Raw genomic sequence first — 22,845 nt, 5'->3', positions numbered from 1 at the left:
ACTTCATTCGTGCGCGTGTCGTGTATTGCTGCACGTACGCAGTTGATTGAAAACTCTTCTGTGCATGTTCAGAAACATGCCAGTGATGGCAGAAGAGACTGGGGAACCAGTTCAGAGGCATGGCAGACCTGGGTCGCTGCCGGCTCCAGCAACCTGCCATACTACTACCGGTTCGGCTGAACTGGTCCAAACTGGTAGGAACCCACCACTGGTCACCACCCCAAAACTCCGTATAATGCATTGTGCATCAGTACATGAGTGTGCTTTTAATTTTGACTTCTTTTTCTTCTTTTATTTGTCAGCAAGGAGACTTAATTTGAACTGGAGATTAAAATGATAGATTAGGAGCAGGGAAAGTTCTGGCCTTAGGCATAAAAGCCATGGATAGCTGTAGACTAGTCACTTTCTCTCAACAGTAAGAAGGACTAGGACTACCATTTCCAAAAATGAGGCCTAGAAAATTTCAATGATTTGTCTGGTAGTCACCCGGAATCAAGACTGATCAGAAAAAAACCACAAAAAGGATTATGAAGTGATAACTACGAAGCCACTGCATCAAGATGGGTGTCTGAGTTAGAAGTGTAACTCCTCGGAGATGAGATTTAAGACTTCTTTTCTCCTTAGGTTCAGCCTTGTTGCTGCATTAACCATTGATCCTTGTTATGTTCAAATTCAGAGGACCCTGGGTTGATCAATATCAATCTCTAGGGTTATATACCTTGACCTTAAGTAGATCTCCCTACTGTAATTATAACAGACCACAGTTCCCAAAATCAAATAAAAGGTGGCTCTGTTTATAAGATTCAAATGAATAAGAAATAAGAGAGAAGACAAAGCACTGCCTTAAAGAAAGAAACTCAGGCAGAGGTTATCTTAGGAAAAGATGCAGCTGCTCTAAATAGCAAAAGACAAAAATATTCTCATGCACATTATGTTATATTTTCCAAATTCTTTCTAAGGTGTTGCACAGCCATATTCATGAGGTTTTCCTTTTAAAAGAAATCCTGATGCTTCTTGCAGTGTTGCAACCATGAATTCTTCCATGTTCCTGGAAAAGCATGTGATTTATTTCTTTGAGAAGTAGCATCCGTGTTTCCCCCCAACCATGTTTCTAAAACGCAGCAGATTTTCAAAGTTTATTTGTCAGTAAATGGTTGCTTTTCAGTTCAATTTATTTGCCTGAAAACAAGAGATTACAGCAAACCTATCCCCCTCCACAAAAAAATTAAGCAAAAATGATATGACATACATGCATAGCAAATTAAGCCATTTCAAATGTTACACTTGCACGCCAAAGCCGAGATGGAATCATTAAGAGTATACATACTGCATATTATTTTTCATCACCCTGAACTTTAAGTGATCCATGGGGCCAGGAGGGGGGTTGAGGAGCTGCCTGCATAGTTTTAAGACTGTGGAATGAATGTATGTTTGAAAGTTATTATGTGAACTATGGAAGATCAAGGAAAGTCTGTCTCCTATGCACTGCAGTGGTTTCAAATGGTCCTTGACTCACCACCACGATTGAGTACAAAATTTGTTAAGCTAAGGGAGCGTCGCCCCATTTTATGACCCTTTTTGCCACAGTTGTTAAGTGAATCACTGCAGTTGTTAAGTTAGTAACATGGCTATAAAGTGAAACTTGCTTTCCCATTGACTTTGCTTATCACAAAGTCGCAAAGGGTAAATTGCCTGGACACTACAACCGTCATAAATATGAGGCGGTTGCTAAGCATCCAAATGTGACCATGGAGATGCCACAATGGTCGTAAGCATGAAACCAGTCACCAGTCAGGTTTTTTCAGTGCTGTTGTAGCTTTCAACAGTCACTAAACAAATGGTTGTAAGCTGAGGACTACCGGTACGTTCTAGCTAACCTGTGGGAGGGATACTCAATCAGTGGAATCAGCTAAATCAGAGGTGTCAAAATGTAAACACGTGAGGTACCGTGACTCCCCCCCCCATTGCCAGTGTGTGACGCATCCGACTGATGGGCCCCTGAGTTTGACACCCCTGAGTTAAATTATTACATCGCATTTCATTTCCCCAAATTTGGGATTTCCAAGAGTTTTGCTTAGGGAAACTAAAGAACCAGACGTTTGCCCAAAAGAAGCCATTTCACATGAAGCCATAGTGAGACAGACTCTGCAAAACCCAATTATGAAAATACCTCAAACAATAATCATCCTCACAAGGAAGTTTAAATTAATTTGCTCTTTGTGCTTCACTTACCAAAAAAGAAACCCCAAAAGAAAAAGCAGTTCTTGTATCAAAGCTCTCCTCAAACTTCCAGAGAAAAATATAGTTCATTTTGAGTATTTTGATCAAATACAAATTACATGACATAAAAGTGCTATGCAGATAATAATTCCAAAGGGACAGAGAACAAAGTCTTTTGTGCTTTTTAATATTTAAGAAATAATGTGTGCGTTTGGACTGGATACATTCATGTATTTTTCTAAATAAAAAATAGGCAGGCTATTGCTATTCATACGTACGTACATTTTTATTACAAGCTAAGCTCAATTAGATTTAAATGAGCCCATGCGGTTTTTTTAATGTCAAAACTAGAGTTTGTTCACAACTTCACTCCTATTTCTTCCTATTTATTTTTTAAATATGAATTCCCTAATTTAGAAAAAGCATTTTTTAAAATTTTGGTTAAATCATTTGGAATCATTGACCTGCTGATCCCCTAGGGCACGGGTGTCAAACCTGCAACGTTATGTTGCCGTCACATGACATATTGTGACCTTTTTCCCCTTCACGGAGCAGGGATGGGCATGGCCTGCGCGTGATGCATCCAGTCCATGGGTTGCCAGTTTGACATTCCTGCGAGTTTAATATAGTAGATTTGAACCTACTTTCTTCCGGGCCCTGTCTGATATACTGAGCTTTGAATACTTGTTCTTACAGCCATATAGTCAAGTCAATTGGATTAATATGTAAAGGATATCTTAATCTATATTTACTACGTGCTAAGAAAGCACTGATGACTGGTACCTACTAAAATCAATAGTAATAAATAGCACAACTTACAAATTGACTGAATTTTGTTTTGAAATAGCTGGTTAAAAAAATAGCATGCTCTATCTATTTTATAAGTATTGCTTTACTACTGTGCTTATAGCTAAATTGGAAACATCTTCTGCAATAGGAGCAAAATACTAGACATTCATTTTAAAAGCAGAGTCACTATTCTCAGCTAATTCGATAAATTGATTTTTCTGGCTCTGTAGGAACTCACTATGGGGGGTCTACATTTTAATTCCATGCCTTCTTATTTATCTGCCTGGTTATGCCTAGCTGTGCAGTGGATAATGTGAAATTTGATCTGTTCTTTACCACCCTTACCAGGAATCATTAGCTATTAGTATGGGCAGAAAAGGATAGCATGATAGCAGAGCATTCTAAAATTAGCATGCTAATAGCTAATGATTTCTAGTAAGGCTGGCAAAGGACAGATAGAATTTCACATTATCCTCTGTAAAGGTAGGAATACAGAATACGGAAGAAAAGGAAGGGCTAAATCTCACTGCTAGATCCAGAGCTCTCCCAATAGCTTTCTTGTTAAACCAGCTCCACTTTCTACATTTCTACAAAATGGGGGCACTATAGAAGCTTGTTAAAGCAGTCCCAAACTTTTTTATGGCTTTGTGGACCAGCAGTGGTGGTGGTAGCAGTGATGGAGGTGGGAAAGGCGATGGTTCCATGCAAGAGGCAGGTGAGCACACATGTGCCACTCACACAAATGGAGTCTCATGCTCACATGCTCTCACTCACCACTTGCACAGCTTGATTTCAAATGGGCCATGACCCAGGATTTGGGGTCCCCTGATCTAGTAATTCTCAGGCTTAAGAGTTTCAATGCCATTTATACTAATAAGGATTTTCTAGACAGCATTGGAATCAGACCCAAACTATTTCCTTAAGTAGCCTAGCGAGAACAAGATCTGGCACTTAACCGATTCCCTTCTACAACAATGAATTGGTTTCTGGAATTAAGTAAACCCTGGTAGCATCAAACCGAATCCAATAAGAAAATCAAGATAGGTGACTTTGCAGGGAGACTATAGCAATAGCAACAGCACTTAAACTTATATACTGCTCACTTCACAGTGCTTTTACTGCCCTCTCTAAGCGGTTTACAGAGTCAGCGTATTGCCCCCAACAATCAGGACCCTCATTTTACTGACCTTGGAAGGATGGAAGGCTGAGTCAACCTTGAGCTTGGTGAGATTCGAACTGCCAAATTGCAGGCAGTCAGCAGAAGTAGCCTGCAGTACTGCATTCTAGCCACTGTGCCACCGCTAGTTCTAAAACTAGCTTCTCTGCTTTACTAGGTCATGGTACCCTGATAATTCATATAAATGGATCTCGGATTAGATTATCCAAATATATGGTCTTTACCAATATCTCACTGAATAGCTTTGGTGTGTTCAATTTTTGGAAGCACTTTATTCTTATAGTAAATGGGTTGCCATGATTCTAGGCAACTGAAGACGTATGCCAACAAATAACTTCTTAATGGTTTTCACAGGTATTTAAAAAATAAAAAATAGGCTGAAATCTCCCCCTTAAGAAGGCAACATTTGAAAAAAAAAGAATAGTTATTAATACAAAGGCAATAATCTAATTCTCATTTGTTGCAGTGGTCATAGGTCAGGACTAAAACAGCTCGTGAGAGTGATTCATTTATGAGGAATGTATGCAAATAATTGGCATAATTCCTTTTTTCATGTAATGGTTATCAGCTAAATCATTGGCATATAAAGTGGTTACAGAGTTGGCTAATACAATAAGTCTTTTGTTATGAATTTCTCATTCAATCAGATACAGGTTTTTTTTTCCATATCCTTTTATGTATTCAGAGATTGAGTATGATGTATGTGGGTCCGTAGGAACTCTACAATTTCCATGTGGGCAGATTTCAAAGCCAGGGACAAAGCAGAATTGCCATCCTACATGATGAAGAACAAAAAAAAAGGAGGTTATTATGGCAGCTCTCCTAAGCTCTTTACTTTTCCCAGATATCAGACATACCCATATTTAAAGCTGCATATTTACGATATGAACCATGTGTATAAAGAATAGCATTCTTGTTTCTACTGTATATTAGGAAGCCCTTTAGTGAGAACTATGTGAGAACAGTCACCTATCTATCAACTATTTGAGGAGTCTTTGATGTTCTCTGTGCTTGGTTATTTTCCTGCAGACACTTCATTACCAAATTAGGTAACCTCATCAATGCTGACTGATGATATTACCTAGTTTGGTGGTGAAACATCTGCTAGAAAGCAATCAAGCTCAGAGATCATCAAGGACCCCACAATTCAACTCTGAACTACAACCATTCTCTTCTATTGGCATCATTTCTTTCTCTCTCTTGCATCATCCTCTTTATCTGTTCTGGATCCTTGGGTACCAGGCATGAATTTACGCTTTAAATTAGGCATCTGAAATACAGGTAGTCCTCAACCTATGATCACAACTGAGCCCCAAATTGATGTTGCTAAGTGAGAAATGTGTTGACTTTTGCCCCATTTTATGACTTTTCTTGCCACGTTTGTTAAGTCAAACACTGCAGTTACTAATTTAGTAACACGGTTGCTAAGTGAGTCTAGTTATCCCATTGACTTTACTTGTTGCAGGGCTGTCAAAGTCCCAGTCCGCAAGCCCAATGCATCATGCGCTGATCATGCCCACACCCGGTTCAGTGAAGGTGGGGCGAACATCCCGATACATCATGTGACGAAACTGTGACAATGAGAGTTTAACACCCCTGGCATGCTGGAAAGTCACAAAAGGTAATCACACGACACTGCAACTGTCATAAATATGAACCAGTTGCCAAGCATCTGAATGAAAATCACATGACCATAGGGAAGCTGCAACTATCATAATTGTGAAAAATGGTCATGTCAATTTTTCAGTGCTGTTGAAATTTCAAACGGTCATTAAATGAACTGTTGTAAGTCAAGGACTACCTGTAGACATATTCATTCATAAAGTGGCATCCCATCATTGGCTAAGACAGTGAACCAAATTTTACTCTGAATAAAACAAAATTCCTTAACATAATGCTTGAGGACATGGAAATCAGTATGGTCCAAAAAATAAAATGTTAGATGAATCCTTTGATTTCAGAGAACCATATCTCGCTTTTCAAAATCAGTCCTCTGCTCGTAGAGTGGGCCACTAATTAATGGAACAGCTCCTTTATCTCAATAGCACTGACTGGATGTAGAATAAACACGAGCTATTTGTGAAGAAGGAAACTGATGATTTCCAGCTGCCTCAGTGCTTATGAAATTACAGGCACATTATAAATCAAGCCCTACCTTAGACCTAGTTTGCATATTGTGCTTCCAAACCTTTTCACAATGAGTCCAAACTTGATAACATTCGTCTGTACCTAATTATAACCTTTTCTTCAGCTTCCATCAGGAAAGTAAACAAAGGTTTTTCCAATGTAAATCAAACTATGAACAAAAGATAAACTGGGGTGTATTTAGTCTAGCTGAGTTATTTTCCGGAATAGAAATTGGTCTCACATCCAGAAAACTGAGGATCATTTTTATGGGGGTTATATAATAAGTTGTGATTAATACATTTTAAAGAATCTAGAAATGGTTCTCAACCTTCCCAATGCCGCGACCCTTTAATACAGTTCCTCATGTTGTTGTAAAATTATTTCCATTGCTACTTCATAACTGTAATTTTGCTACTGTTATGAATCGTAATGTAAATATCTGATATGCCGGATGTATTTTCATTATTACAAATTGAACATAATTAAAGCATAGTGATTAATCACAAAAACAATATGTAATTATATATTGTGAAATGGTTTGCTAATGAAAATAATTAGTATAGTACAGTATAGTATAGTACAGTACAATACAATACAATACAATACAACAATACAATACAATATAATACAATATAATATAATATAACCTCTAACCTTGTTACAAAAAGTCCATGAAACATTTCAGTTGGTAACAAAATAAAAATAAAACAGAGAAGAAAAACAGTAAAAAAAAATGGGTCAAAGAGAAATATAGTACTAGGTTGGATATCCCCTACTATTTTTCATCTTGTCCTACTGGTTCTTTATGATTTATCAATTGTTGTTTGTAACTAATGATTGTAACTATTATTATGATCTATGACCTATTACTTGCTGTTTATATGTACACTGTGAGTTGATGCACTGGAGACAAATTCCTTGTGTGTCACCAATAAACATTTCTATTCCTATTTCATTCTATTTTATTCCTATTTCATTCCTAATTCCATTCCCATTCCCATTCTATTTTTCTATTCCACTCCATTCTATTCTAAGCACGGAAGGTTAAAACTTAAAAATAAAAAGATGTAGTGCTTTATTTTTTTTCAAAGCGGCTGCTGAAGATGTTTTGTGATGGCTATCTTTTTTCCCCTTGGCCCCGAAACTCCTGGAATTCTCTTGCTCCCAAGTTTTCCAACCACTCATTCATTCATAGATATCAAAGGAAGGAAATGAAGGCGCGTCTCCTTGTGAATGGACGGAAGTTTTTACAGAAAAGGGAAAACCTGAATGTCTGGAGCCAACTGCTGCAGAGTGCCCGCGTGAACTTCCGAGTCTCCGAGGAGGAGGAGGCTGCGGACTGAATGGACATTGTCGCCATCCTTTCTGCCTCGGTTCTTGGTCCCTTCTTCCCGGTGTCCCCTCTCCTTCCCTCATCTCTGGGAGATCGAGCCTGGCCTGGCCACCTCTCAGGGCGCTGCCTCGCCCACGCTTGGGCACTCCATTCTTGCCCCTCCCCTCCCCTCGTCAAGCGCACCCATCTGATCCGCCCACTGGTGCATCTCAGCTGTCCTTGCATCACCAATCCTGTCAGGTAGCTCCTCCCTTTTACAAGGCGGCACCCCACTGCCACTCCCCTGGCTCCAAACACTGGCGCGCAGGCATCTTGGTTCCTAAGACCATCGCAAATATGTGTTTTCCAATGGTCTTAGGTGACGCCTATGAAAGGGTCATTTGACCCCCAAAGGGGTCACGACTGAGAACTGCTGATCTAAAGTGACCTTCCATCAATAGCTAGGTAAACCAAATTTTTATTCTGAGTCGTATGTTACTCAACATAATGTATGAGAACTTGGAAGCCAGCAGGGTCTAATAATAAAGGTTAGATAAATCTTTTGATTTAATTCTATGTTTATTTATATGAATAATTATTCCTTATTATTTCTCACATTTGAAAATATCATATTCAAATTTTTCTTTGTATTTGCTGAGTGTTCTATATGCATCATCTTTTATTTTAGGTCCAATGAACTGGAATTTTACCAACCTCCTATGAACTAATTCAAATAAGAGGTTGGTAAATCTTAAATAATGACGGATATATTGTCATTGCAAAGGTTCTTAAATTTGATACAAAAATTGTAGGGGAAATGAACAAGGGTATTATTTTGTTCAGCAAGTAAGCAGCCACCCATGAAGGATTTAGTTTGCAATCTGTACTTTTAAACAAAGCACGTATCCACATACTCAATTTTGTTATATCATGAATTTTTAATCTACAGATACTTATAAAAATTGTTTGCCAGCATGCTTGTTTTACTCCAGCATGCTGCCATTACACCATGTGATTTAAATTACTGGTGCACATATAATTATGCTGTTTATGGGTATTATATCTACACAAACTCATGCTAATCTGTGACTGAGTACTATAATTACTTGTAAGAACTGTACCCCTTAATGCAATTTTGAGTTGCATGTACTCCCTTTTAAAGGATCCAACAGTCAAATCAAGAGCAGATTTATCTGAACAAAATAGATTTCTATAAGAATGTCTGCATGCTAAAGAGAAAAAAAAGCATGTTAGTGGTTTTTAAACTCTTAAACTAAAACTAGCTGGGGATAATATCTGGCAAGCTTATTTTTCAATATGGCTCAAACTTCAGTATCTTTTTTATTTGTTTTTAGTTTTATAACTGACATAAAAAGAAACAAACAAACAGCTTTTTAAAAAGCACACATTATAATATTGTGAAAATATAGCATGTCTGTTCTCTGTAAAAAAAAAAATAATTGCAAAAATTAACTGATTGCCAATAATGCTGTGTTTGGATTACTTGTTAAAACTAAAATAATCTTAAGCCAAAAAGACCTCCACACCAAATCTTTTAAAATAACCACACTTTTTATTAAATCAAAATCATGAAATATTTTTTGCCTGCCTAACAGATTTCATCCAACTGGGCACCAATTCAAATAGATGTCATTATAGAAACAGCCCTAGTCCAAATAGCTTTGTAAGAACTCACAGGAACACATAGCCCAAAATATGTGGGAAACATCTATTTTTTCTCACCTTGTCCACTAATGCAGGATCACAGCCTGAATGAGATAAAAGTAGTTTCACCATCTCCAAATTACCATGTTGAGAAGCCACCATTAATGGTGATAGGCCATCCTCATCCTGAAGATTTATATCGGCATTGCATGACAGCAATGCTTTCACCATATCTTCTCTATCATGGCTGACTCCCAAAATTAAGGCAGTCTGTCCACCCTAGAAAATACCATTTATGAGGGTTACACATCCTGTATTCAACTTTAATATACCATACTCATTTATCGTTGTTGGTAAAATACCAATCTGCAGGCAGCCCTTCAGAATACATTATATACATTACATTATAACCTTCTCTCCCTTTATTTCCCTCCATTATTCAGCTTACACTGGGCATCTGATGACCTGTTCTTCTGCATCTTTGTTTGGCATTTTTCTTTCTATATCTAGTTTTATTCTTTTTTTATAAGACTTTAATCTAAAGTTTGCTTGCATCAGGAAAGTGTGCAACGATACACTGATCTCTCCCCCCCATCTCCCAGTTACTCCAGGTTATATTCTCTTCCTCTATACTTGGCATTTGTGCCATTTGTGAATTTAGCAGCCCCATCTCCTACAGTTAATTAGCATTTCATCTATACCCTGCACATCCTTCGTTCTTATTTACCAATAATTTACTGCCTATCATACTGTATGTAACTTTCAACTATTTCAAGTGAAATTGTTCCTGAATGGATTCCCTGTCTATAAATCTATCTATCATTCTACAATCCTTTGAATAAATTATTTTGGTACAGCTTTTCTGTTTTCCTTCAACCACATTTTTAGATGCTTTTTCTGGATTACTTTGTGTAAATCCTACTTTGGCAGAAAATGTTCCTGCAATTCCTTTCTTAAAATTCTTCTTTAAAATGTCTTTCCTTTTTTTCCTTCTTCTTTTGTCTTGTTATTGTTAACATTCTTGATTTAGATTTATTTTTGGATCTTTTCTTACTCAATGCTGAAAGTTTATGTTCAATTTTCATATATTCTTACTACAGAAAACTATTCATTCTCCATTTTTTCCTGAGTGTGATAGCTTGTTATGAAACCACTTGCATCTTTTCTTCTTTGAAATCTTCGTTTGGTTTGCTTTTTTTCCTATTTCTGTTTTCACAATGCCTATCTCTTCTCAAAGGCCCAGGTTTTCTTTTGCATAATTGTGTATCAATGGGTACCATTGTGTATCAATGGGTCCTTATATTGATCTTATATGTACAATATACAATGTATATTATATAATATATATGTAATATATATAATATATGTTAGATTTAGTATATATTTATATATATATATATAGTTTATAATATGATGATATGATATGATAATATAATAATATAAGATAATATAATAAGATAATAATATAAGATAATGTAGTATAATGTAATATAATGTAATGTGTGTGTATGTGTGTGTGTGTGTGTGTGTGTGTGTGTGTATTACAATATAGAATATACAATTTTAATGGCATAGCTAATCTCTTTAATTTTCAAAGAGATTTGAGACCACAAATATATAGGTATAATCTATATATTTGTATAACATATACCTGTATATTTGTAGGCTGTTTCACAATCTGCACTTATAAAAGCTCTCAGTAGTTTGTACCTCTATCTTCTGATTTTTTTTATTGTTATGTGGTCAATTTTATTTATGTTGATGTTAATCCATCTGTTAATGTCTAGGACTGGAAGTAGAATGTGTGTTTACATGGTTTAAAACACATATTGAGTAAAAGTATGTCCACAAAACCTTTCTGCAGCATTATGGCACTTACCCAATGTAAACCTTGAGGTAATTCCAAGTTCCTCCACTTCTTAAACTTCTACATTCTAATTACTTATGAGTAACTCTAGAGAAGATGCATTTAGCAAGTTCTGCAATTTGTAAAATGGACCGAATCCAATCCAGCTAGGATTACGTATTCCTACAATATCTAATTTAGTGCCTTTCCTTTCTACTTTAACCATCTAAATGTTCCTTGATTCCTGATCATCACAATTGAAGGACCTCTTTAGTACTGGCCCTTCGGTGATTAGATTCCTTGTTATGAAATTGTCTCCAGATCTACTCATGAAAGTTTAATGCTGTTTTTCATTAGCAGATAAGGCTCTTCTGACCTGGTGAGTTTCATCATTTAACACCAAAACATCTCTAAATACTGTAACCCTGTTCAGTTCTCTTAGCTACTGTATTTAAAAAAGTGTTTATTTTTGTTTTTTCCCAGGTTTTATTATGGAGCTCTTTCTCCTAGATTGATATATACATATCATATCATAATTTAATAAGACATAAAAAATCAAAGTTAGCCAAAAGTTCAATATACCTGACTAGCCCTTATATTGACATTGCCTTCTTGCAAGAGCTTCTTGACTACTTCCATTTCTTCCTCAGTCTCTGCTGATGCTAGTGGAGTGATCATTACTGCTGTATACCCAGCTTTATTTTGATGATCCACATCACAAACACCTGAAGAAGAAAACAAAGATTTAAAGATCAGTCATTGGAGAAGAAGACTTTCCAAAACTGATTTATTTATAGTCTCAAAATCTAATCCTCCCATACCTAGTTTGCTCAGGAAATGAGCTACTTCTCCTCAAATGCACTGCTCTTCCACTGAATAACTCTGTTAGTAGAGAGAGGAAGAGGTTTCACCTCAGCTGAATGGCCACTGTATCTGCAAGGAACTCCATGATGTTACTGCCAGGAAGGTTTCCACCAACAAGAATCAACAGGACTCAAAAGAAGCAAGAAGAGCACAGGTAGAAATTGGAAGTCTACGTTCTTCTAAGGAGCTCCCACACATTGTGGGGGAAATGCTTAATTAAATTACGAGCCAAAGCAACAAAGTATCTTTCACTGCATGTGTAGCTACAATGGAACCGTAAAGCTCACAAGGTTATACCATCTGAAAATGGTCACAAGACTTACACAAAAACAATGTATTAATATACAAGAATATTACCTATTTAGTATATCTAATAACTACAGTATGGGGTGACCTTGCTGTGGGCTGTCCCAAAACCTCTACATTCTGATCTTCTAAGGAAGCTCCATGTCCTAGCACCTTCTAACAAAAACAATGTCCATTATTGTACCCATATATTGATGCCCCTCACACAATAGAAAAACCAGAACCTATTTTTTGATCTCTGTCTCCTTCCCTTCCAGGGTCAAAAGGCAGTTTCAGTTGGTATTTATTTTGGTATTTATTGTCACTTATAGGCCGCCCTTTTCCCTGAGGGGACTCAGGGCGGCTTACAACTCAAGGGAAGGGAGTGCAAAACAAGACGTAAAACAATATGTGGATACAAATACAAATAGTAATAAAACACAACATTCATTCAACATTCGGGTGGGGTGTATAAAATCCTATCCCCAGGCCTGACGGGATAGCCAGGTCTTAAGGGCTATGCGGAAGCTCTGGACTGTGGTGAGGGTGCAAATTTCTACGGGGAGGTCGTTCCAAAGGGTCGGAGCTGCTACTGAGAAGGCTCTCCTCTGCGTAGTCGCCAGTCGGCACTGACTGGCGGATGGAATTCGGAGGAGGCCCACTCTGTGCGATCTGATGGGACGAAGGGAGGTAATCGGCAGAAGGCGGTCTTTCAAGTAATCAGATCCACTACCATGGAGGGCTTTATGAGTGGTGAGTAGCACCTTGAAGCGGACCCGGAGATCAACAGGTAGCCAGTGCAGCTCACGGAGGTGTTATGTGGGCGTACCGAGGTGCGCCCACTATCACTCGCGCGGCCGCATTCTGGACTAGCTGAAGTCGCCAGATGCTCTTCAAGGGCAGCCCCATGTAGAGCACATTGCAGTATTCCAGCCTAGAGATCACAAGGGCTCGGGTGACTGTTGTGAGGGCCTCCCGGTTCAGGTAGGGCTGCAACTGGCGTACCAGGCGGACCTGGGCAAATGCCCCCCTGGTCACAGCCGACAGATGGTGGTCAAAGGTCAGCTGTGGGTCCAGGAGGACTCCCAAGTTGCGGACCCTATCTGAGGGGTATAAATTTTGACCCCCCCAGCCTGAGTGATGGAACGCAAGCCAAATTGTTGGGAGGGAAACACAACAGCCACTCGGTCTTGTCCGGGTTGAGTACCAGTTTGTTAGCTCTCATCCAGTTCTTAACGGCCTCAAGACCCCGGCTCATCACGTCCACCGCTTCATTGAGTCGGCACGGGGCGGACAGATACAGCTGCGTATCGTCCGCATATTGATGGTATTTTATCCCGTGCCTCCGAATGATCTCGCCCAGCGGTTTCATGTATATGTTAAATAGTAGGGGGGATAAGACCGAACCCTGCGGCACCCCACAAGTTAGGGGCCTCAGGGACGATCTCTGCCCCCCTACCAACACCGACTGCGACCTGTCCGCGAGGTAGGAGGAGAACCACCGCAGAACGGTGCCTCCCACTCCCACCTCCCGCAGTCGTGGCAGAAGGATACCATGGTCGATGGTATCGAAAGCCGCCGAGAGGTCAAGGAGAACCAGGATGGACGCATGGCCTCCATCCCTGGCTCTCCAGAGATCATCGGTCAATGCAACCAAAGCGGTTTCTGTGCTGTAACCAGGTCTGAAGCCGGACTGGAAGGGGTCAAGATAACTTGCTTCCTCCAAGGTCCGTTGGAGCTGGAAGGCCACCACCTTCTCAACAACCTTCCCAAGAAAGGGGAGGTTGGAGACTGGCCGGTAGTTGTTAAGAACGGCTGGATCCAAAGATGGTTTCTTCAGGAGGGGTCTCACCACCGCCGCTTTAAGTGCGGCGGGGAAGTGCCCCTCCTGAAGGGAGGCGGTTACAACCGCCTGGATCCAGCCTCGTGTCACCTCACTGCTGTTGGCAACCAGCCAGGAGGGACACGGGTCCAGTATACAGGTGGAGGTACTCACAGCTCGTATGGCCTTGTCCACATCCCCAGAGGCAACATCCTGAAACTCAACCCAGAGATGGTCTGCCAAGCTATCCCCCTGTGTCTCGGCTGGATCTGCAGAAATGGAGTCCAAGTCCGACCGAAACCGAGCAATTTTGTCTGCCAAGAATTGGACATATTCCTCAGCCTTACCCTGTAGGGGTTCGCCCGCATCCCTCCTATTTAGGAGGGAGCGGGTTATCCTAAACAGGGCGGCTGGGCAAGACTCGGCGGACGCAACCAAGGTGGCAATATGTGTTCTTTTGGCTGTCCTTAATGCCCTGATGTATTCCTTGGTGCATGTTGTCAGGAGTGCTCGGTTCGATTCGGACTTATCGGACCTCCATAGGTGCTCTAGGCGTCTCCTCCGGCGCTTCATCTCCCAGAGCTCCTCGGTGAACCAAGGAGATCTCCGGGATCCGCTGACCCGGAGGGGCCGTAGTGGCGCAATTCGGTCAAGGGACTCCGATGCCGCCAAGTGCCAGGCAGCAACCAGAGTCTCCGCCGAACTGTGGGTGAGAGTATCAGGAATAACCCCAAGCTCTGTCTGGAACCTTAAAGGGTCCATAAGACGCCTGGGGCGGAACCACCTGATCGGTTCCTCCTCCCTACAGTGGGGGTTTGGCCTCCGGAAGTCTAGCCTCAGTAGGCAGTGATCTGACCACGACAGGGGTATGATCTCACTACCCCTCAGACCAAGATCACAAGTCCACTGCTCCGAGAGGAATACGAGGTCGAGCGTGTGACCCGCTGAATGAGTTGGGCCCCGAATTACCTGGGTCAAGCCCATGGCTGTCATGGAAGCCATGAACTCCTGTGCTCCATCAGAGTGTTCACCGAGCGAAGGCAAATTGAAGTCCCCCAGAACCATAAGCCTGGGGAACTCAATTGCCAGCTCGGCTACTGACTCGAGGAGCGAGGGGAGGGCTGCTGCAATGCAGTTGGGAGGCAGGTACGTTAGCAGCAAACCCACTTGACCCTTGAGGTCCAGCTTCACCAGCAGGGACTCACACCCAACAAGCTCCGGAGCAGGGATCCTACGAGGTGCTAAAGACTCCCGAATAACAATAGCCACACCGCCACCCCTTCCCTGGGCTCTCGGCTGATGCAGCACCTGAAATCCGTCTGGGCACATCTCAACGAGGGGGACTCCTCCCTCCGTGCCCAGCCATGTCTCAGTAATACATGCCAGGTCTGCCCTCTCGTCTAAAATTAAGTCCCGGAGGAGGGGAGCCTTGTGAACAACAGACCTGGCATTTAGCGACAACAGCCTGAGGCCAGGGTCCCGATTACCCGCACCATCTGACCTCGGAGTGGGACTCATAGGGCCGGAAGGAGGGATCTCTGTGATGTAGCGAGCCCTCCTTCCCCGGTAATGGCCAGCCCTAAAGCCCCCGCCGTATCTACCCCTCCCTGTTATGACCGCAATGCTCCGACCCTCTCCCGTAGCCATAGTTCCCCCAGCCACCCCGGTGACTCCCGCATCCCCCGGCAGGTCCTCCGAATCAAACATACTCAGGCACTCACTCAAACAATCCCCACGCTATGGTTAAAACACAAAGAATACAACTATAATAATAATAAAAGTGGGTCATTCACACTATCCATACACTCCCATACACTCAACATACCAATTAAAAATTTGCGCGGGCGTACAAAGTCTGTACTTGGCTTATGTTGACTGTCAGAGCCAGCAGACTGTCAGAGCCAACAGAGAGTCCGGTATGATGCAAGATGGAAAAATATAAGTCTGGAGGTGTCTTCTGCCCCCCCCCCCGGAGGGGGGGGGCGCACCCTGAGGAAAACTGAGTTAGATGGAACAAAGAGTTCAGTACAGTCCAAGGGAGGGGTGGCTGAAGAATAGAATAGTTCCAAATGTCCGTTGCCACAGCAGGGGCCGGGATATTAACCATGATGAGTAAAGTCTAGGGTCTAATACGTGGTCAGATGGAAAAAAAGGAGAAAAAAAAGGGGAGGGTGTTCCATCCACTGGTCGGGCCTAACAATCCCAAAGGGCCCCAATGACCCAGGAGTCCAACAAGCCGCAGCAAACCCGGGGTGGGGAAGTTCAAAACCCCTGGAGGTAGACCACTGGTCCAAAAGAACAACTACCAGTCCCAAGAGTCGAATAAAACTGGGCGTCCCTTGGCTGAGGCTTTCTTGGTCGGTGGTAACAAGCCAGCGCCCAGAAGCCGCGGGCGACGGCAGGCACAAAAGGAGGTCAGACTGTGATGTTGAGATGGTTACTTTTTTCAGTCTTTTCCAATCCTTTCCAGCCACCGCGGGTTGTTTCTGCTCAAGCCGCGATGAATTTATAGGACTCTCCACAGCGAGAACATATAGCACTCTCCACAGCCCACAATGCCGGCGTCTTTCAGGCTTTCCGGGCTGGAGGCTCGGGGGGGCTCGGGGAGGTCGTATTTTTCTGTCGCCCCTAACTCCCCCCGGCTCCGTCCCAGGGTCAATCCTCTCCCCGGCTTCCGCGGGCTGTTTCCTCTCAAGCCGCTCAAGCCACGATGTATTTGCAACACTCTCCACAGCCCACAATGCCAGCGTCTTCAGGGCCTTTCGGGCTGGGGGCTCGTATTTTTCTGCAACTCGCTGGGCGTTCCTGTCACTTCCAACTCCCCCGACTCAGTCCCGAGGCCAATTCTCTCCCCGGCTTCCCTTCTGCCGTTTTCGATCTTTCAAATTTCGCGGGGATTTTTATTGTTAAAGCCGCTCCAGCCGCTCCAGCCGCTCAAACCGCTCAAGCCGCGATAGTCGGCGGCGTTCGCGGTTCACAGCGCCGGCGTCTTTCGGGGCCTGGGGCTCACCGAGGTGGAATTTTTCGAGCCCACTGCCAGCTCTGGGACCACTGGGCACCCGGGCAGCCTCACCCCTCTTGGGGTAGCCTCACAGACACCAGTTCCTCCTCTCCGCAACCTCTTCTTCAGTACAGGAGCGGAGCGGAGAGCTCGGCAGCCATCTTTCCTGCCCATGCGCACCACCAAAAAGGACCTAGTTCTGCCTAATAACGTATTTCAGCATCATGTATGTAACAGAGGTGGGTTCCTACCAGTGCGGCCAAATAGATAGTAACTCGACCTGCCATGCCCCTGAACTGGTTCTATCACTGGCGCCATAGGGGGTGCCATCTTGTTTTTTGCATTTTTTACTAATGTGCATGCATGTAAAGCGTGCATCAAGTACATGTGCAAAGCACGCATCAAGCACATACACAAAGCATGCATCCCTGGGTGAACCAGCAGTGGCAGAAGCCGGAACCCACCCCTGGTATGTAAGGAGAGTAGTTTGTGTCTTCAACATTTACATCTACATAGACCAAAGCTAATAGATTATGTTCCTCACTATTACACTGAATGAAAGAGAGAATGACAACCCCTCTCAGTCTTGACCAGCATTGGCAACAGGACCGCTAGGTATGCTGAGTTGCATGGCTGTAGTCCTCTCTGACCTTAATTTAGAATGCATTCTTCACCATATTTACCATAAATCTATTTTATCAGTACATAAACCAGGAAGATGTATAGATAATTGCACTAACCAATAAAGCCCTTTCTGTTGATTCTGTTTTAGGATAGTTAATTTACAAGGCAGGTTTTATCAAGAATATTCACACATTTATGGAGATTATCAGTCAACCAGGTGATGGTTGTCCCACAGGTACTTTTTCAAGAGACAACTGGCTTTTCAAGAAACTGAAGAAGTTTCTTGATTGAGAAGCAAAATGTCTTCAAGGAAAAACAAAGGAAGTCCAGTTGCTTCTTGAAAAAGCACTTTTGGGACAATATTCACATGTCTTTTCAGGCCATGAGAAAATCATAATGGGAATTTCTCAAAATTTTGTTGAGGAAACTACAAGAGCTATGTATTCCCTCCCTCCATCAACTTTACTTCTTTGGCTTTATTTAGAATCTACCACCAAACAAAGACAGAAGCATAAAAAGCCATCTTAAATTGATAGCATAATGAAGAATTCTTGATTCATCTAGTCTCATCCAAAGAAGGCAATTCATGTTTACTGGTAGGGATTATTTGTAAAGTATTTGCATTTGTAAAGTATTTGCAGAATTTTTGGTTGATATTTTATAACAATATCTTGATATGTTACCTTTTGCAAATATAAATGGGTGCCTAAATAATAGTGACATTTTTATCTCTGGTCAGCAGAGGTCAGTAGTATGCAAAATTGTCTAGAACAATTAATGCCAACTTGAATATCAGCCAAGAAAATGTGCTGAGATAGTAAACAGAATTTAATTTCATTCAAAATATATTGCAATACACTAGTAAAAAAAACCTAGGAAGGAATAGGAAAAGTAAAAGTAACCTTATTTAGGAGAATATATATTGGATTAGAACCAGATTTAGTCAAATAGTACCAACCCACCAAAATTATTTAGGACTTTGTTAGACTAGATCTTATCCATCGTAACTAATTGAATGTATACATTTTCCACATATTTCCTGTACTCCTATCAAATATAAGGTACCCTAATCATTATCCATGCAATCTATCCAGCCATCCTTTTTTTTCCCTTCCATACTTCCAAATGACCATAGTTTTCGGGGTAGAATTCCTCAAAGAAAGAGGCAGAGGAAAAAAGCAAAAGGACAAACTATAGTGAGTAAAGAAGTAGAAAAAGGTCATTCAGGAGCAGAATGCGTGCTTTTGTAAGAAATTATTCCAAGCAGCAAACTTGATAAAAAACATTTGCTTGCTGTCAGTCAGAGAAGAAAAATATAGGGTGTTCTTTGCATCATTACGAGAACTTCCTCTTTTTTTCATAAAGACTTGAAACAATTTAGTATTTAAAGTCCATGTGTAGCTCTGAACATAATTGCCCGCAGGCAATCTACTGAAAGAACAAAACAGCCTTGTTTGAATCTTCTGGAGTTGTTATGAAGTTTTAGCGCAACAATTGATTTATAGACACTTAAGATAATATGCCACTTTTCTAACATTTTATAGATTGGCATGCCAACTCAATAGCAACAAAGGTTCTTTCTTCTCGGTAGAAAATGCATTCCTGTTTATTGGATGAGAAATTCACAAGGCTCTTTTCTTATTTGATCGCTCCCTGGTATGAAATTATTCTTGCTGAATTATAGATTTCTCTTACAATCTTAAAAAGCTTCCAAGTAACAATTCCTAAAGTATTCGGTCAACTCTTGACATAGACTACGTACTTTTGTTGCATGCACTCCTATACTCAATGTGCCGAATGCCATGAAATATTTAAAGTTTCATTCACTTTTAACTGCTAACAGATAAATAGTGAATGAGGTTGACACCTAAAGTATGTAACAACTTTCAACCAAATTAGATTATGAAGGTTCCATTATATGCCCGCTTTGTCAAGTCTACTGAATCTTAGGAATACAACAAGGAAAGATCCACATCATTATTTATTTGTTTTGTTAGGCTGCTCGATTCACAAAAAAATTCTAGGTATAGCATAGCATACTGTAAATCAAGAAAGCCTAAAGTTAAAACCTAAAGCTAAAACCTAAAAAATAATTATATTTATATGTGTATTAGAAATGTACACACGAATGATATTTACATTACTTAAGTATATAAGTAACTCTTAAGTGTTATAACAATATAGTATATTAGACTATACTTTATTTTTTTCTTTTGATTTTTAAACTTTTTAATGCACTTTTTATGCATTTTTGGTGAATGTTTATATTTGCATTATAACTTTCTTTGGATTTTTTTCTTTTCCCTTTTCCTTCTCTATTACTACTAAAGGAAGTTTTTTAAAACCCCTAATTTTAAATACTTAACACTTAAAGCCTATGGACGGAATGTGATAATAAATGAGACGGGAATGAGAGACAACAGAAATAGATAAACTGTCTTTGATTTCTTCCATGTAAGGTGTACCAGGTAGAAAAACAAACTTAGTAAAACATCCACCAAAATGCCGATCAAAATATGTGTTACAAAATCATGATGCAATCTACAAACACTGAGAAATAAGTATGAAAGGCAGGGGAGAAGTTGAGACAAGTCACATTTTGACATTTTTCACATTTGTTCATTTTTTATCATTACAGTTTGTACACCAAACTTGGCAATTTAAAATGGAATGTAAAAGGCCAATTCAATGGAACTCAAAGATGTTTTTTCAAGAGGCAACTGGACTTTCTGGTTTTTCTTTTAAGAGGTTTTACTTCTCATCCAAGAAGCTTCTTCAGCTCTGACTGGATGATGTGGAATGGAAGGTTCAGTCAGAGCTGAAGAAGCTTCTTGGATGAGAAGCAAAACGTCTTCAAAAAAAACCCAGAAATTCCAGTTGCCTCTTGGAAGAAAAAAAAAAAGAGCACCTTTGGGACAACCATGACCTGGATGACTGAGAATCTCCACAGAAAATTCAGTGAGACTTTTCAAAGCCCAGCCTGTGGAAACAAAGCTTAAATTAGGAATTCTTACTTGTTTCTAAAAGAAGCTTCACAATCCAAAAGTTAGAATGCGAAACACTGTAATGAAGAGCTGTGTTGCCATTTCCATCGGCTAAATTGACAATGACACTCTGTAGGTGGGGATGAACCGTCTCAATCTCCTGAAGGTAAGCTGCAACAATTCCAGGGGAGGACGATTTCCTGCTCGAGATCCGGAACCACTCCTGACAGACAGTGCTCAACACATGCCTCTAAAAATATCAGGATTTGAGTTAGGTTAACAGTGTAGGTAAACTATTCAAACATGTTAGGATATATTTTTTTTACTCCCACCCCAAACCACAAGAATCTCACTTTGGCCTCGGAAATAAATGGATTTTTATTTATTAGGAAAAATCTACTGCTTTATTTAAAAGCTATGGATACTTTTGTATATGAAATAATTGGATTACTTGCCACTTTCTACTAAAACATTCCTTTCATTAAATTCTGAGGGGAATATATTCAACAGTTGTCCCTTCAGCTGTATCATATATCAGAGTACATATTTAAGAAACTATTTATTTTTTTCAGGTTCATTGATTTAACTGTTTTTATATGATACCCAGGTCTCTCCAACAGTGAGATGGGAAGCATATAAATTTAATAAATAAATAAATAAATAAACACACAAACAAACAAATAAATAAATAAATAAGCCATGCATGTCTATTGTGGCAATTAAATAACTGGATTTCTCCTTCTTTTTCATTTTTTTTTCTGGAAAGTTCTTTACACTCGCTGTTTATTTGACTCCCACCTAATTCTCCTTTACACACTTTCTGTTGTTTTGTTCTCCAATATAGTCCCTAAGATTATTCGATGAAGAAGAGTGAGAACCCTTAAAGTTGATAGTGTAATTATGTTCAGCTACATTAGTTGAATTAATGATTAATTTATGACACCTCTATCTTCAGTATTTTAACTAATGTTGGAACAGAAACAAGGGAGACCAGGACTTCTAGTTATCCCTTTAACGTGAAAGTGATTTGGATGACTTTAGGCCAATCCCTCCCCCCCCTCTCTTTCGTGATTTTGAATTGTATTAAATAAAGGTAGGATATAAAGCTGATTAATAAATAATTTACTTATAATTTAAAAACCAGTTATACTGAAACTTGTTGGCCTTACTACACTTCCTTCCTGATAATCAGAACATGTTTTCATTATTTCCTAAGACACAGATTTCATTTTATAAAAAATGCTATCTATTTCTGACAAGCATACTTTGGCTCAATCCATTCAGATTCTAGGCAGGTTTTATGTACATAGATTAAACATTACAATTATTATATTTAATTGCCAATTACTTCTGTTTGCACCTTGATCAGAAGATAGATTTATTCTGCAGACAGAATTGATTCTATTTAATTAAGCAACAATTGACAAGTGATGGTATTAAGAAACAAACATGGATATTTGACCCAGGATGAATTATTTATAATTTTTGAGATGATTTGGGATAGACAAGATAGAATTTGGGATAGATACTGGTAAACTTTCTACAAATTGATTACAATGATAGTTTGTCAACAGGCATTTATAATGCCTTAGTAAGACCACACTTGGAGTACTGCATCCAGTTTTGGTCGTGACTATGTAAAAAAGATGTTGAGACTTTAGAAAAAATGCAGAGAAGAGCAACAAAGATGATTAGAGGACTGGAGGCTAAAATATATAAAGTTGCTGGAATTGTGTATGTCTAGTTTAATGAAAAGAAGGACGTGTGTGTGTGTGAGAGAGAGAGACATGATAGCAGTCTTCCAATATTTTAGGGGCTTCCACAAGGAAGAGGGGAGTCAATCTATTTTCCAAATCACCTGAAGACAAGACAAGAAGCAATGGATAGAACCTAATCAAGGAGAGAAGCAACCTAGAACTAAGGAGAAATTTCCTGACAGTTTGAACAATTAATTAGCGGAACTTGCCTCCAGAAGTTGTGAATGCTCCAACACTGGAAATTTTAAAGAAGAGATTGGACAACCATTTGTCTGAAATGGTATTGTATAGGGTTTCCTGAGCAGTGGGACAGCAGGTTTCCTGAAAACAGTTTGACTAGAAGATCTCCAAGATCCCTTCCAACTCTGTTAT

The 22,845-nt window shown here is 40.2% G+C and overlaps 1 protein-coding gene across 4 annotated transcripts in view; it reads right to left on the bottom strand.

The window, feature by feature from the left end:
* Nucleotides 1-1,154: 1,154 nt before the first annotated feature.
* KANK4 (KN motif and ankyrin repeat domains 4) overlaps nucleotides 1,155-22,845 on the bottom strand; it is an 87,777-nt gene continuing 66,086 nt past the window's right edge. For all 4 annotated transcript variants that reach the window (XM_087719575.1, XM_087719577.1, XM_087719578.1 and 1 more), the window contains 4 exons: nucleotides 20,747-20,966; nucleotides 11,719-11,861; nucleotides 9,369-9,569; nucleotides 1,155-4,961 (listed from right to left, as the gene is read on the bottom strand). In XM_087719575.1, the coding sequence (XP_087575701.1) occupies nucleotides 4,860-4,961; nucleotides 9,369-9,569; nucleotides 11,719-11,861; nucleotides 20,747-20,966 (666 nt within the window). In that variant the 3' untranslated portion in view covers nucleotides 1,155-4,859. The remainder of the gene's footprint in view (nucleotides 4,962-9,368; nucleotides 9,570-11,718; nucleotides 11,862-20,746; nucleotides 20,967-22,845) is intronic.

Source organism: Thamnophis sirtalis, unplaced genomic scaffold (genome assembly GCF_051295495.1).
Source record: "Thamnophis sirtalis isolate CommonGarterSnake01/CBP01778 unplaced genomic scaffold, rThaSir2_p1.2 scaffold_7, whole genome shotgun sequence".
In the NCBI taxonomy this organism is placed as follows: Eukaryota; Metazoa; Chordata; class Lepidosauria; order Squamata; family Natricidae; genus Thamnophis; species Thamnophis sirtalis.
This window is presented reverse-complemented; position numbering and strand designations above follow the sequence as displayed.